This window comes from Cervus canadensis, chromosome 4, assembly GCF_019320065.1.
Source record: "Cervus canadensis isolate Bull #8, Minnesota chromosome 4, ASM1932006v1, whole genome shotgun sequence".
Lineage (NCBI taxonomy): Eukaryota > Metazoa > Chordata > Mammalia > Artiodactyla > Cervidae > Cervus > Cervus canadensis.
Window position 1 is genome coordinate 88395336 of NC_057389.1, and position 12537 is coordinate 88407872.

The 12537-nt window shown below is 48.9% G+C and overlaps 1 protein-coding gene and 1 pseudogene across 1 annotated transcript in view; one reads left to right on the top strand and one right to left on the bottom strand.

The window, feature by feature from the left end:
* Positions 1-1218: 1218 nt before the first annotated feature.
* LOC122440911 lies at positions 1219-9839 on the top strand (annotated as a pseudogene).
* Positions 9840-11917: 2078 nt separating this feature from the next.
* Positions 11918-12537, bottom strand: part of SAFB2 (scaffold attachment factor B2) — a 29781-nt gene continuing 29161 nt past the window's right edge. The window contains exon 21 of the mRNA XM_043466301.1: positions 11918-12294. Within this exon, the coding sequence (XP_043322236.1) occupies positions 12162-12294 (133 nt within the window). The 3' untranslated portion in view covers positions 11918-12161. The remainder of the gene's footprint in view (positions 12295-12537) is intronic.

A 12537-nucleotide genomic window follows, 5' to 3' on the forward strand; every position in this document is an offset into this window, starting at 1 on the left:
TTTCCTTCTGAGTCTATCTCTGTTTCTCTGTTCCTTCTTCATCTCTCCATCTTTTTTTCTCTCTCTCCCACTCTTCCTGCTCCCTACCCCCACCCTGACAACTCGTCTTCCATGAATTAGCCACCTCCCTCATTAGCCTGCAACTGTGACTCAGTCCAGATTGGGCATGAGGTACCAACCTTATCAGCTTTGCTAGCCAGCGTGCTCCTACGGCCTATATTCAGCTCTTTGGAGTGGGGGTGGGGGGACCTCATGCCTGGAGTCTGCAGGGGTTCCCCCTGCTGTTATCTTTGTCTAGATAACTTGGCCATGAGCCCACCTTGGCTTGCCCCTTCCCCAGGACTGGCTGCTGCTGGTTCCCTGGAGACAGAAAGTGCTGGTTGCCTTTCTGGGATAACAGACACCTTTATCCCTACTAGGAGCCTGAGGATCCCTTCAACTGCTGAAGCCTGCCATCCCCACCCCCAGGGCCCCCAAATCACCTGTGTCTGGTGGCCTGATCCCTGACCCCTCTGGGATCTCACAGGTCACTCTGAACCCAAGCCACCCACATTCCTGCTTGCTGGGTTCCTCCCAGATGGCTGCACCCATTCCTTCCCAGGGGCTCCTGCACATTCTGTTCCCTCTCCTGGGATGCCCTTCCAGTCAGCCCCTTCAGGAAGCCAGGCTCACTCCACCTCCTGCTTGAAACACCCGCCATGGGCTCCACAGAGCAGATCATGGTGTCCCGAGCACAAAGCCTGGCACACAGGAAATGTCCTGGAAGCTGCTGCTAAACAGAGGAACTCTCTCCGGCTTCCCTGGTGGCTCGGTGGTAAAGAATCCGCCTGCCAATGCCAGGAGACCTAGGTTCCATCCCTATGTCCAGAAGATCCCCTGGAGAAGGAAATGGCAAGCCACTCCAATATTTTTGCCTGGGAAATCCCACGGACAGAGGAGCCTGGCAGGCTGCAGTCCATGGGGTTGCAGAGAGTCGGACACAACTGAGCAGCTATGTCGAGCCCAGGTCACTCATCTTGTCTTGCTGGGCGTGTGGGCCTTGACCTAACAGACTGCATTTCACCCTGTGCCCTGTTTTCCCAGGGACAGGCGGCGAGGAGCCTTTTTCTGGACTGCCTGTGAAATTTGCCCTGCTGGGTCTCATCTCAGCCGAGTCTGTAAATATTCGGTCCGCTGGGGCCAGCAGGGGAAGATTCAGTGTGTTTTACGAGCCTCCCCATGGGGGCCCAGCGCGAAGTTTCTGTGGCTGGCTATGTGGGGCGCCCGGCAGTTTCACGGCTGGCTGGCTCGAGGTGGGTCTGACTGTGGGATTGGAGGCAGCCTAGAGGTATCATCAGCGGCTGCCGGCACTTAACCCCTCAGTGTGCGGCTTTCAGACACCCGAACAGGGCCCCTTGTTTGAAAAACTGCTAACGCAGGGTTATAGATCACAGCTGTGGTGGGCACGGGGGCAGATCCAACCCCCTCCCCAAGACTGCAAGGAGGCGGAAGGCCCCAATTTAGACCTGGCTCTTCTAGAAGAATGGACTGCAACCAATCACTGGCTAAGCACCCACAGATGCTGGGTCCTGTGCAAAGCACTTGATTTTTGACTGTTTAAAAAAAATACTTTTATTTTAGAGACTTCCCTAGTGGTTCAGTCACTAAGACTCTGTGCTCCCAATGCAGGTGGCCCAGGTTCAATCCCTGGTCAGGGAATCAGATCCCACATGTCGCAGCTAAGAGTTTGCATATACCTACTAAGACCTGGTACAACCTAATAAAAGAAAATAATAATAATAACTTTATTTATTTTTTTACTGTGCTGGGCCTTTGTTGATGCACAGGCTTTTCGCTAGTTGCGGCGAGTGGGGGCTACTCTTTAGTTGAGGTGCACGGGCTTCTCGTTGCGGTGGCTTCTCTTGTGGAGCACAGGCTCTAGAGTGCTGGCTTCTGTAGTTTCTTCTCCTGGGCTCTCGAGCAGAGGCTCAATAGTTGTGGCACAAGGGCTTAATTGCTCCTTAGCATGTGGGATCTTTCCCAGGTCAAGGATCAAACCCATGTCTCCTATACCAGCAGGCAGATTCTTTATCACTGAGCCCCCAGGGAAGCCTTGCAAAGCACTTTAAATGCATCAGCTCTTTGCATCCTCAGAAATCCCCCAGCCCATTTTACAATGAGAAAACTCAGGGACTTCCCTGGAGATCCAGTAGTTAAGACTCTGTACTCCCAATGCAGGGGGCACAGGTTCAATCTCTGGTTGGGGAGGATCTTACATGCTGTGTGACATGGCCAAAAAAAAAAAAAGACAGCGAGAAAAACTCAGGCGTTCTAGGTAACTGGTTCCAGGTCATCCAGGTGGCAAAGGGTAGAGCTGGGATAACATTCTGCAGCCTGGGTTGGTCTCGCATAAGCCACCCAGCCCTCACGGGGGCCTCCCTGACAGGACCATGGTGAGGAGCCCCTGGAAGCCACTTCTCAACAGTCAGCCTCCCAAGGGTGAATGGAGGGAGGGCTTGAATCAGATCAATGGGTCAGTTGGGCCTGGGAACCTGAATTTTAAATAAGCCCCTCCCTGGGAATTCCCCCAGAGGTCCAGTGGTTAGAACTCAGTGCTTTCGCTGCCGTGGCCCAGGTTCTCCCTAGTCAGGGAACTAAGATCCCACAAGCCACCATGGTGGTGTGACTACAAAATAAGTAAGCCCATCCCTCCACCCCCAGGTAACTCTTGCTAGAGGTGTTCCTTGGACCTTCCTCGGGAATAGCAGCAGCCTTACTACTGCATATGTCCAAACATTCGTGTTCCCGCTCAATCTCAGTGGAGACTGGAGATGGTCTGCCACCTGGTGTTCACTGAAGACACTACAAGGTTTGGCATCCCCATCAGACATTCTAAACTAGGGGAATTCTGCCAGGCCCCGGAAGACCGAAAAGGCCAGACCAGGAATGAAAACATGAAGATAGACGATTTAAAAATTTTTTTATGTGGACCATTTTTAAAGTCTTTATTGAATTTGTTACAATATTGCTTTATGTTTTGGTTTCTTGCCTGTGAGGCATATGGGAACTCAGCTCCCTAACCAGGGATCAAACCCACACATCCTTCATTGGAAGGCAGAGTCTTAACCACTGGACCACCAGGGAAGTCCATAAGATACAGGATTATTGTGTCCCTTCTCCTCTCCATAGATTCGATAAGGATTTACTCTGTGTCTACCATGCTGGCTCCTTGGAAGAAAAGCTATGACAAACCTAGACAACATATTAAAAAAGAGAGACATCACTCTGATGACAAAGGTCTATATAGTCAAAGTTATGGTTTTCCCAGTAGTCACATATGGATGTGAGAGTTCGACCATGAAGAAGGCTAAGGACCGAAGAACGAATACTTTCAAACTGTGGTGCTGGAGAAGACTCTTTAGAGTCCCTTAGACAGTAAGGAGATCAAACTAGTCAATCCTAAAGAAAATCAACCCTGATTATTCATTGGAAGGACCGATGCTGAAGCTGAAGCTCCAATACTTTGACCACCTGATGTGAAGAGCTGACTCATTTGAAAGGACCCTGAAGCTGGGGAAGATTGAAGGCAGGAGGAAAAGGGGATGACAGACAATGAGTTGGTTGGATGGCATCATCGACTCAATGAACATGAGTTCGAGCAAACTCTGGGAGACAGTGATGGACAGGGAAGCCTGGTATGCTGCAGTCCATGGGGTCACAGAGAGTTGGACACGACTTAGTGACTGAACAACCACGTTCTGGGTGTATTAGTTAGACATGGATGTATTAACCATGTCTTTATTTTCTTGTTTCTGATGCTTTGACATCTGGGGCTTCAGCCCCTCCCAGGGCCAGCTAATTCCCAGAGACAGCAAACAAGTAGCCCTAGGGTGCCTTTCACATGCAAACCAGCTGACTCAGAGCTCTCATCCCAACTCGCTCCTCACACTATCCCCCTGCGATTATCACCCCAGGGTCAGTGCCAGGCAGCTTTTCCTCACGTTCTGTCATGTCTCATGGCCATAGCCCACCAGGCTCTTCTCTCCACGGGGTCCTCCAGGCAAGAATACTAGAATGGGTTGCCGTTTCCTCTGCCAGGGGATCTTCCCGAAACAGGAATCAAACCTGGGTCTTCCACATCACCGGCAGATTCTTTACCATCTGAGCCATCAGGCCACAAGCCTGTGGCCACAGGTAGCCACTGTCTCCCTTCCTTGGTCAGTACTCATGCCTGTGAACCCCTGCTCCCAACACAGATTCGGTCACATCCCAGGGGCACAGGCAAAATAACACCCCCTCCCCCGCAAAGAGGTCCACATCAGAGATCCCTTCCTGACTGTGATCATGTACCAGGGAGGGAGACCCTACCAGGGCCTGAGAGTGAGCTCTTGTCTAACATTCAGAAATGAATTGTCTGAGGAGACACATGGGCTGACAAAGCAGGAGACTTTGTTGGGAAGGGGGCGTCCGGGTGGAAAGCAGCAAACAAAGGGACCCAGGAGAACTGCTCTGCCACGTGGCTCAAAGGCTCAGGGTTTATGGTAATGAGGTTGGTTTCTGAGTTGCCTCTGGCCAGTCATCTTGCTTGGCCCACATTTAGTCTGAGTCACCAGGCTTAGGGCTTCTCTGATAGCTCGGTGGTAAAGAATCCACCTGCCAATGCAGGAGACGAAAGAGACTCAGGTTCGATCTCTGAATCAGGAAGATCTCCTGGAGGAGGAATTGGCAACTCACACCAGTATTCTTGCCTGGAAAATTCTCGTAACAGAGGGGCCTGGCGGGCTACAATCCAGGGGGTCAAAAGAGTTGGACACGACTGAGCGCACACACACACACACACACACACACACCCCTGGGTCAAAAGAGTTGGACACGACTGAGCACATACACACACACACACACACACACACACACACACACACACCCCTGGTTCTTTCAGGTGGTGTGTGCATCTCTTGTTCAAGATGGATTCAAGCATGAAGGATTCTGGGAGGTTGGTAGGACATATGGGCTGGCATCTCCTCCCTGCTTTTGGCCCCTCTCGAATTCTTCTGGTTAGTTTTCAGAGGCAGCACCACTTTGCTTTTCAGGACCTATTGTTGCGAGGCAATTTGGACAAGCAGGCCTAGCCAAGGCTCGTGATTTCGGAAACTGTCCCCTAATAGTCAGAGGGAGATGTGACTGTGGAAAAAGGATGAGAAATATGCTGCATTCCTGGCTCTGAAGCTGGAGGAAGGGGCCAGGAGGCAAGGAATGTGGGCAGCTTGGAGAAGTTGGAAAAGGCAGGGAATCAGATCGCTCTCCTAGTGCCTTGGAAAGAAACAGCTCTGCAGGCACCTTGAATTGGAGGACTTCAGGCCTCCAGACTTTGAGGTGAGAGGTTTGTGTGAATTTGTTATGACAGCCAGAGGAAACACACACCTAATTCTCTTGCAGGTATTGTGTGAAACTCTCAAACCATAAAATCAGTGCAATACTGGGAATTCCCTGGTAGAGTGTTTAGAACTCAGCACACTCATTGCTGAGGCCCCAGATTTGATCCCTGATCAGGGAACTAAGATTCCCACAAAGCTGCATGGCAAGCCCCCCTCCCCAAAAATCAACGCAGTACTCTGGGGAGAGGAGATGCTGAGAAACTCACATCCTGCTGAGCCAATGAGGCCTCTGGCTCATAAGGCTGGACCTGACACAGTCACCCACCAGAATCTGCCCAGGGACCTGGCGTGGAGGCATCACGCCCATTTGAGAAATGACAACTCTGAGAGCTCCAGAGAGGGTAAGTCACTTTCCCAAGGGCACACAGTTGACAAAAGAAGAAGAGTCTGGGATGTGAACCCACTGGCCTCACCATCCTGTGATCTTGTGACCAACGAGGGAGGGATGGGCTAACCTCTGGAGGGTGGGGGAGGGGCAGCACTGGGAGGTCTCAGTGGAGACCCCGCCCCTTGATCTGCAAACCAGTGAAAAAGCACCATATCCCCAGGAACCCACATCTCTGTGCCTGTGTTTTTAAAAACTTCAAAAGTCCTTTTTAGAGCACTGCATGTGAAAATATTTAACTAAGAGGAATGCGTGCAATTTGAGACTGGCAATCATTGTGCAGGCTGGGGAATTCCTGCAAAGTGAGAAAATTTAACCTAGGAGCTGTTTTGAAATGTAATGAAATCTTTATGAATACAGAATTTAGCGGTTGATGGAGTTGACACATTTTTGTAAATGTGGAGACATGTGATAAGGTATTCATTCTGATTTTGCAGTTTTCTCTTTGCATTTCTGGAGCTGATCATTTCTGCCCTCTTTCTCTCTGGGCCTCAGAAAACATTTTATGGGTCTCCTGGAGAGCATGAGTACCTTAGGCCCTATTCCTGTAGGCCTCCCAGTGCCTGTTAACATTTATTGAGCACTTAACATTTTCCAGGAGCTTTTTACGTCTATTAACTAATTTAATCTTGGCAAAGACCCTCTATGGCAAATACTGTCCTATTCTCAGTTAATAAAGCCAAAACAGAGAGGAACTATTAACTTCTATGGGCAGACAGGTAGGATGGATTCCAAGTCTGTCTCCCAAGCCTACTGCAGTGGTTCTCATTCCTATGACACCCAACAGCCCCCACCCTGACCTTTAAAACATTTTTTAAAAATCATGGCAAAATACATGTAACACAAAAGTTTGCCTCCCATGGACAGGTGCACACTGCTATATTTAAAGTGGATAACCAACAAAGATACTGTATAGCACAGGGAACTCTGCTCAATGTTATATGGCAGCCTGAATAGGAGGGGAGTTTGGGGGAGAATGGAGCAGGGCATGGAAACCCACTCCAGTATTCTTGCCTGGAAAATCCCATGGACAGAGGGGCCCGGTGGGCAACGGTCCATAGGGTCGCAGAGTGGAACCCAATGAAGTGACTTAGCATGCATACATGGTTACCTTTATATATGTGGCTGAGTCCTTTTGGTGTTCACCTGGAACTATCAAAACGTTGTTAATCAGCTATACCCCAATAAAAAAATAGAAAGTTTAATTAAAAAATCTTGCCATCCTATACATGTACCTGTGTTCATAGCAACACCATCGTATATATGACATAGAATCAACCTAAATGTCCATCGACAGAGGAATGGATAAAGATGTGGTACAATGGAATGTTCTCATACAATGGAATATTACTCAGCCATAAAAAGAATGAAGTGAAAGAATGAAATAATGTCATTTGCAGCAATATAGGTGGACCTAGAGATTATTATACTAAGTCAGACAAAAACAAAAATATCATATGATATCACTTATATATGGATAAACTATGATACGAATGTATCTATATAACATAGATTCACGGACATGGAGAACAGACTTATGTTTGCCAAGGGGGAAGGGGATGAGGGAGGGAAGGATTGGGAATCTGGGATTAGCAGATGCAAATTGGTATATATAAGATGGATAAACTACAAGGTTCACTGTATAGCACAGGGAACTATACTCAATATCCAGTGACAAACCATAATGAAAAAGAATATAACTGAGTGATTAAACAACAACCAGCAACAACATTCCAACATTCCACTCTATGGCTGGACCACAGTTTGCTTATCCACACTACTAACTCACTCATTGGTGGTGGTGGTCAGTCACTTCAATTGTGTCCAACTCTTTGCTACCCACTCGACTGTAGCCCACCAGGGTCCTCTGTCCATGGAATTCTCCAGGCAATACTGGAGTGGGTTCCCATTTCCTTCTCCAGGGGATTTTCCCCACCCAGGGATTCAATTCCCGTCTTCTGTGGCTCCTGCATTGGCAGGCAGATACTTTACCACTAAGCCACCAAGGAAGCCCTAACACACCCATTAGAATGGCTATTATTTAAAACAAGAAACACACTCAGAAAACAAGTGGTGAAGATGGAGACACACTTGGAACTCTTATGCAGGGCTGGTGAGAACGTTAAGATGGGGCAGCCGCGATGGAAAACAGCCTGGCAGTTCCTCAAAAGTTAAATGTCCAGAATGACCATAGGAGCCAGGAATTCCACCCCCATGTATATTCAGGAGAGTAGAACACAGGTGTGCAGAGACATCCAGGCGCACACATCCTCACAGCAGCATGACTGACAGAAGCCAAGAGGTGGAAACCTAAGTGTCCCAGATTCTTTTTTTTTTTGCCACACTGCGCAGCAAGCTGGATCTTAGTTCCCCACCCAGGGTTAGAATGCGTACCCCCTGCATTTGAAGCATGGGATCTTAGCCACTGGACTGCCAGGGAAGTCCCTGCAGATTCTTTTTACAAGAAGACTTTTCTTCCACCTCCCTTTTGTCTCCAGAAATAAAAATCAGTGCTAATATGACTTGTGTGCTCTGTCGCTTCAGTGGTGGTTGACTCTTTGCGACCCCAGGGACTGTAGCCTGCCAGGCTTCTCTGTCCAAGGGATTTTCCAGGCAAGAACACCATGGGTTGCCATTTCCTTCTCCAGGGGCTCTTCCTGACCAAGGAATCGAACCCGTGTCTCTTGCGTCTCCTGCATTGGCAGGCAGGTTCTTTATCACTAGTGCCACCTGGGAAGCCCATTATGACTTAACCACATACAGTTAAAAAAACAACAAAACAGCAGCCCAATCATATGATGGTCTATCAGATACAAACAGAAGAAATAAAAAGGCCATAATGTCTGATAAATACTAATTCAGCCTGTGAACGCTGGGGTACCAGTCCTGGTTACACTGAGCACAGAATGAAGTGCTCAGATGCGTGTGCCTATTGAGACAGCTCATCTGAGGCAGAAGCAGCAGGGGGGATGTTTAGACCCTGCAGATCTGTTCACAGAAATGGTGAACAACTCTTTGTAAGGTTCTGGACTAAATGACAAGCCATTTTCCTCAATTTTCCCAGAAGTTGCATTCCTGAAAAATCTATATCTTGTGACCTCTTTTCCCCGCCAAATTCACATGTTGATGTCCTGGCCCCTAGGACCTCAGGATGTGACTGTACTTGAAGACAAGACCTGCAGAGAGGTGGTTGTTGTTGAGTTGCTCAGTCGTGTCTGACATCATGACTACAGCATGCCAGACTTTCCTGTCCTTCACTATCTCCTGGAGTTTGCTCAAATTCATGTCCACAGAGGTAATCAAGTTAAAATGAGGTCATTAGAGTGGGTGCTAATCCAACATGACTGTGATTTTATAAAAAGGGGAATTGGGACACACATGCACACACACACACAGAGAAGGCTGCGTGAAGGAGGCAGAGAGACATTTATAAGTCAAGAGATGCCAAAGATTAGAAACTTCCCTGGTGGTCCAGTGGTTAAGACTTTGCCTCTCAATGCAGAGGGTGTAGGTTCAATCCCTGGTTGGGGAGCTAAGATCCCGCATTCCTCTTTGGACAAAAAAAAAAAAACCATTAAAAAAAAAGTATTGTTTTTTTTTTTCCTCCCTGGCTGCTTGAAGATCAGCTGCCATCGTGAATGACACAGTAACTATCTGGACCAGGAAGTTCATGACCAACTGACTACTTCAGCAGAAACAAATGGTCACAGGTGTTCTTCACCCTGGAAAGGCAACAGTACCTGAAACAGAAATTTGGGAAAAACTGGCCAAAATGTACCAGACCACACCAGATGTCATCTTTGGATTTGAACTGAGAACCCATTTTGGTGGTGGCAACTGGCTTTGGAATGATTTATGATTCCTTGGATTACGCAAAGAAAGAGCCCAAACACAGGCTTACAAGACATGGCCTAAATGAGAAGAAAAAAACCTAAAGAAAACAGCCAAAGGAACTCAAGAACAGAATGAAGAAAGTCAGGGGGACTGCAAAGGCCGATGTTGGTGCTGGCAAAAAAAAAGGAGTAAAAATTCTGCAGTGACTGTATCTGTGGTGACAGTGCAGATTTTTCATGAAAGAATAAACTAAGACCTTTTACAAAAAAACACACCAAACAGTATTGTAATTAATTCAATAAAGACTTAAAAAAAAAAGATGCCAAAGACTGCCAGCGACCACCAAAGTCTGGTGACCACCAGAGACGGAGGGCTTCCCAGGTGGCACTAATGGTGAAGAACCTGCCTGCCAATTCAGGAAACATGAGACACAGTTTTGATCCCTTGGTCAGGAAGATCCCGTAGAGAAGGGAATGGTTACCCACTCCAGTATTGCCTGGAGAATTCCAAGAACAGAGGAGCCTGGCGGGCTACAGTCGATGCAGACATGGTGTTGCAAAGACTCAGATATGACTGAGTGACTAAAGCTTTGACTTTGACTGGACTGGACTGGAGTCTGGGAAAGGGCCTTTAACAGAACCCCCTCAACAGCCTTAGAAGAAAACAGCTGTGCTGACACCTTGATTTTGGACTCCTGACCTCTACAACTGGAGGATAATAAATGTTTACAACACCTGTTCTGCAGTGTATCCAAGTAAAATGGAGCCTGGTCTTAGGCCTGGGTAATGAGGAAGGGGCTTGTCTCTCCTCACAGGCTGTGGGGTGATACTGGCCCACACTCTCCACACTTCCTGGGGCCCCCTCGGGAGCACTGAACTTTAGGAATTGCTCCTACCTTGTGACAAGATCTGAAAACAGGTGTCACCTCCAGATCCCAACCCCAATCTGGCTTCTCCTGGCCAACTCAGAACCCCCGGGACCCTAGTTTCCAGACTAGTTTGTGGGGTGAGACGAGGGTCTCTGTGCAGAAGGGAAGATGCCATGCTGGGCCCCAGTGCACCATGGAGATGGCGTCCTGTCAACTTGTCATTGGAAAATGACTCTAAAAGCCCCCGTGGTGAGGGAGGTGTTTATTTGGGCAATTCAGACAGACAGGGACTGCCAGACAGTGGAGGGCCAGAGCTGGCCTGCCTTTCATATGTGGGCTTCAAGGCAAGCTGGGTCGGGTTTTCAGATTGCTCTTTTAAACCCCCCCTTCACCGACCCAGCAGGAACACAGGGGACTCCAGGAGAACTGGCAATTGTTCTGGGGCCAGTGGGTGGCTGTCCTAGTTAGAGAGGAAGGGGAGGGAAAGGGGGGAATCATGTTCCCAGCAGGCCACACACAGGTTAACTCATCACTTGCCAGTCCAGACTACACGGGTCCAGGGCTGGGACTCAGGGAAGCAGCGCTCCCTCCCCCCCAGGGTCAGCCTGACAGCCACCAGGTCATCTCATTTCTGAGCAGGGCGGGGCCAGTGATCCTTCCAGAGACACGCCTCTCTGTGGTGTCACACTGCAGGGGCCTGGATGGAGCTGGGAGCAGCTCGTGAACAACCCCTTTGGCCAGTCAGGGGTTTTCAATGAAGGCTGCTGCTGTGAGTGTACAAAGTCATGTTCAATTCTTTGCGACCCCATGGACTGTAGCCTGCCAGACTCCTCTGTCCATGGGATTTCCCAGGCAAGAATACTGGAGTGGGTTGCCATTTCCCTCTCCAGGGGATCTTCCCGACCCAGAGATTCAACCCGTGTCTCCTGCATTACAGGCAGATGCTCTATCACTACGTTGCCAGGGAAACCCTTAATGAAGATCACTGCTATTTATAATCACAAATGAGATTTCACCTATGAACTTGCATTTCCAGGAAAAGGGGTGGATCTGGTACTGCTGGGCTCGTGCCAAGCAGGGGTTGCCCACCCCCGCCCCTCAGCCAGACCCACAAATTGCACAGAACCGTCAGGTAAAGTGACTGGTCCCAGGGCCCCCGGATGCACACACCCTTCCTGTTGGTGAAGAATTCTTAATTCCTTCTCAGCTCTGTCACTTAAGGGCTCTAGGACTCTTGTGAGCAATGTGACCCCTGAACCTGTTTCCTTCTCTATAAGGTGGGGACAGGGACGCCCCCCCTTTACCAGGAGCTGTGAGAATTCAGGAATGTGAGCCGGCCTCTGCTTTCCAAACAGACAGCAATGCTGCTGAGGGCTGACCCTGTTCTCTGCTCTGTAATCACCGATACACATACACTGGTGAGAACCATAAACTTTTATTAATGGAAAATGGAATGCCTCATTAACAGAAACCTTATCTTAAAAAGGCAGAACAAGAACACATTTATTAAAAAAAAAAAATGAATTCACATTGGATTGAGCTACAACACGGTGGCAGGATTTGCTTTTGCTTCTTAAAAGATTCCACAAGTTCAAGGTAACTCTGCTAAGAGTTCAACAGTACGTCTGTCCGCCTACCAGGACGCGTGGAGGGGTGGGGTCTAGTAGTGGCGGGTGAAGTGGGGGTACGGGTCTCTGTTGCCCCGGTCCTGGCCAGCCAGTCCGTCGCTGTCGAGGCCTCCAGCAGGCACCACGTCACCCTGGGTGTGCCCACCGTGTGCAAAGCCGCCTCGCCTAGGAACAAAGGCACGTGTGTGTTCTCATTGTGTCACTTCGCAGCAGCAGGCTCAGAGTCCCCTGGCTTTTTCCAGAGGAGAAAATTCATAACCACAGGTTGCCTTCTGGGGAGCACTGTTAGTTGCATAAGTTGTCAAGGGTTGCTATGGGAGCATTCTCAAAACACTCAACCAGAAAGCTGATCAAGCATGCAGAAAGTGAGAGGAACTGAGGAGCAAGAAGAAATCAATTTTATGGGCA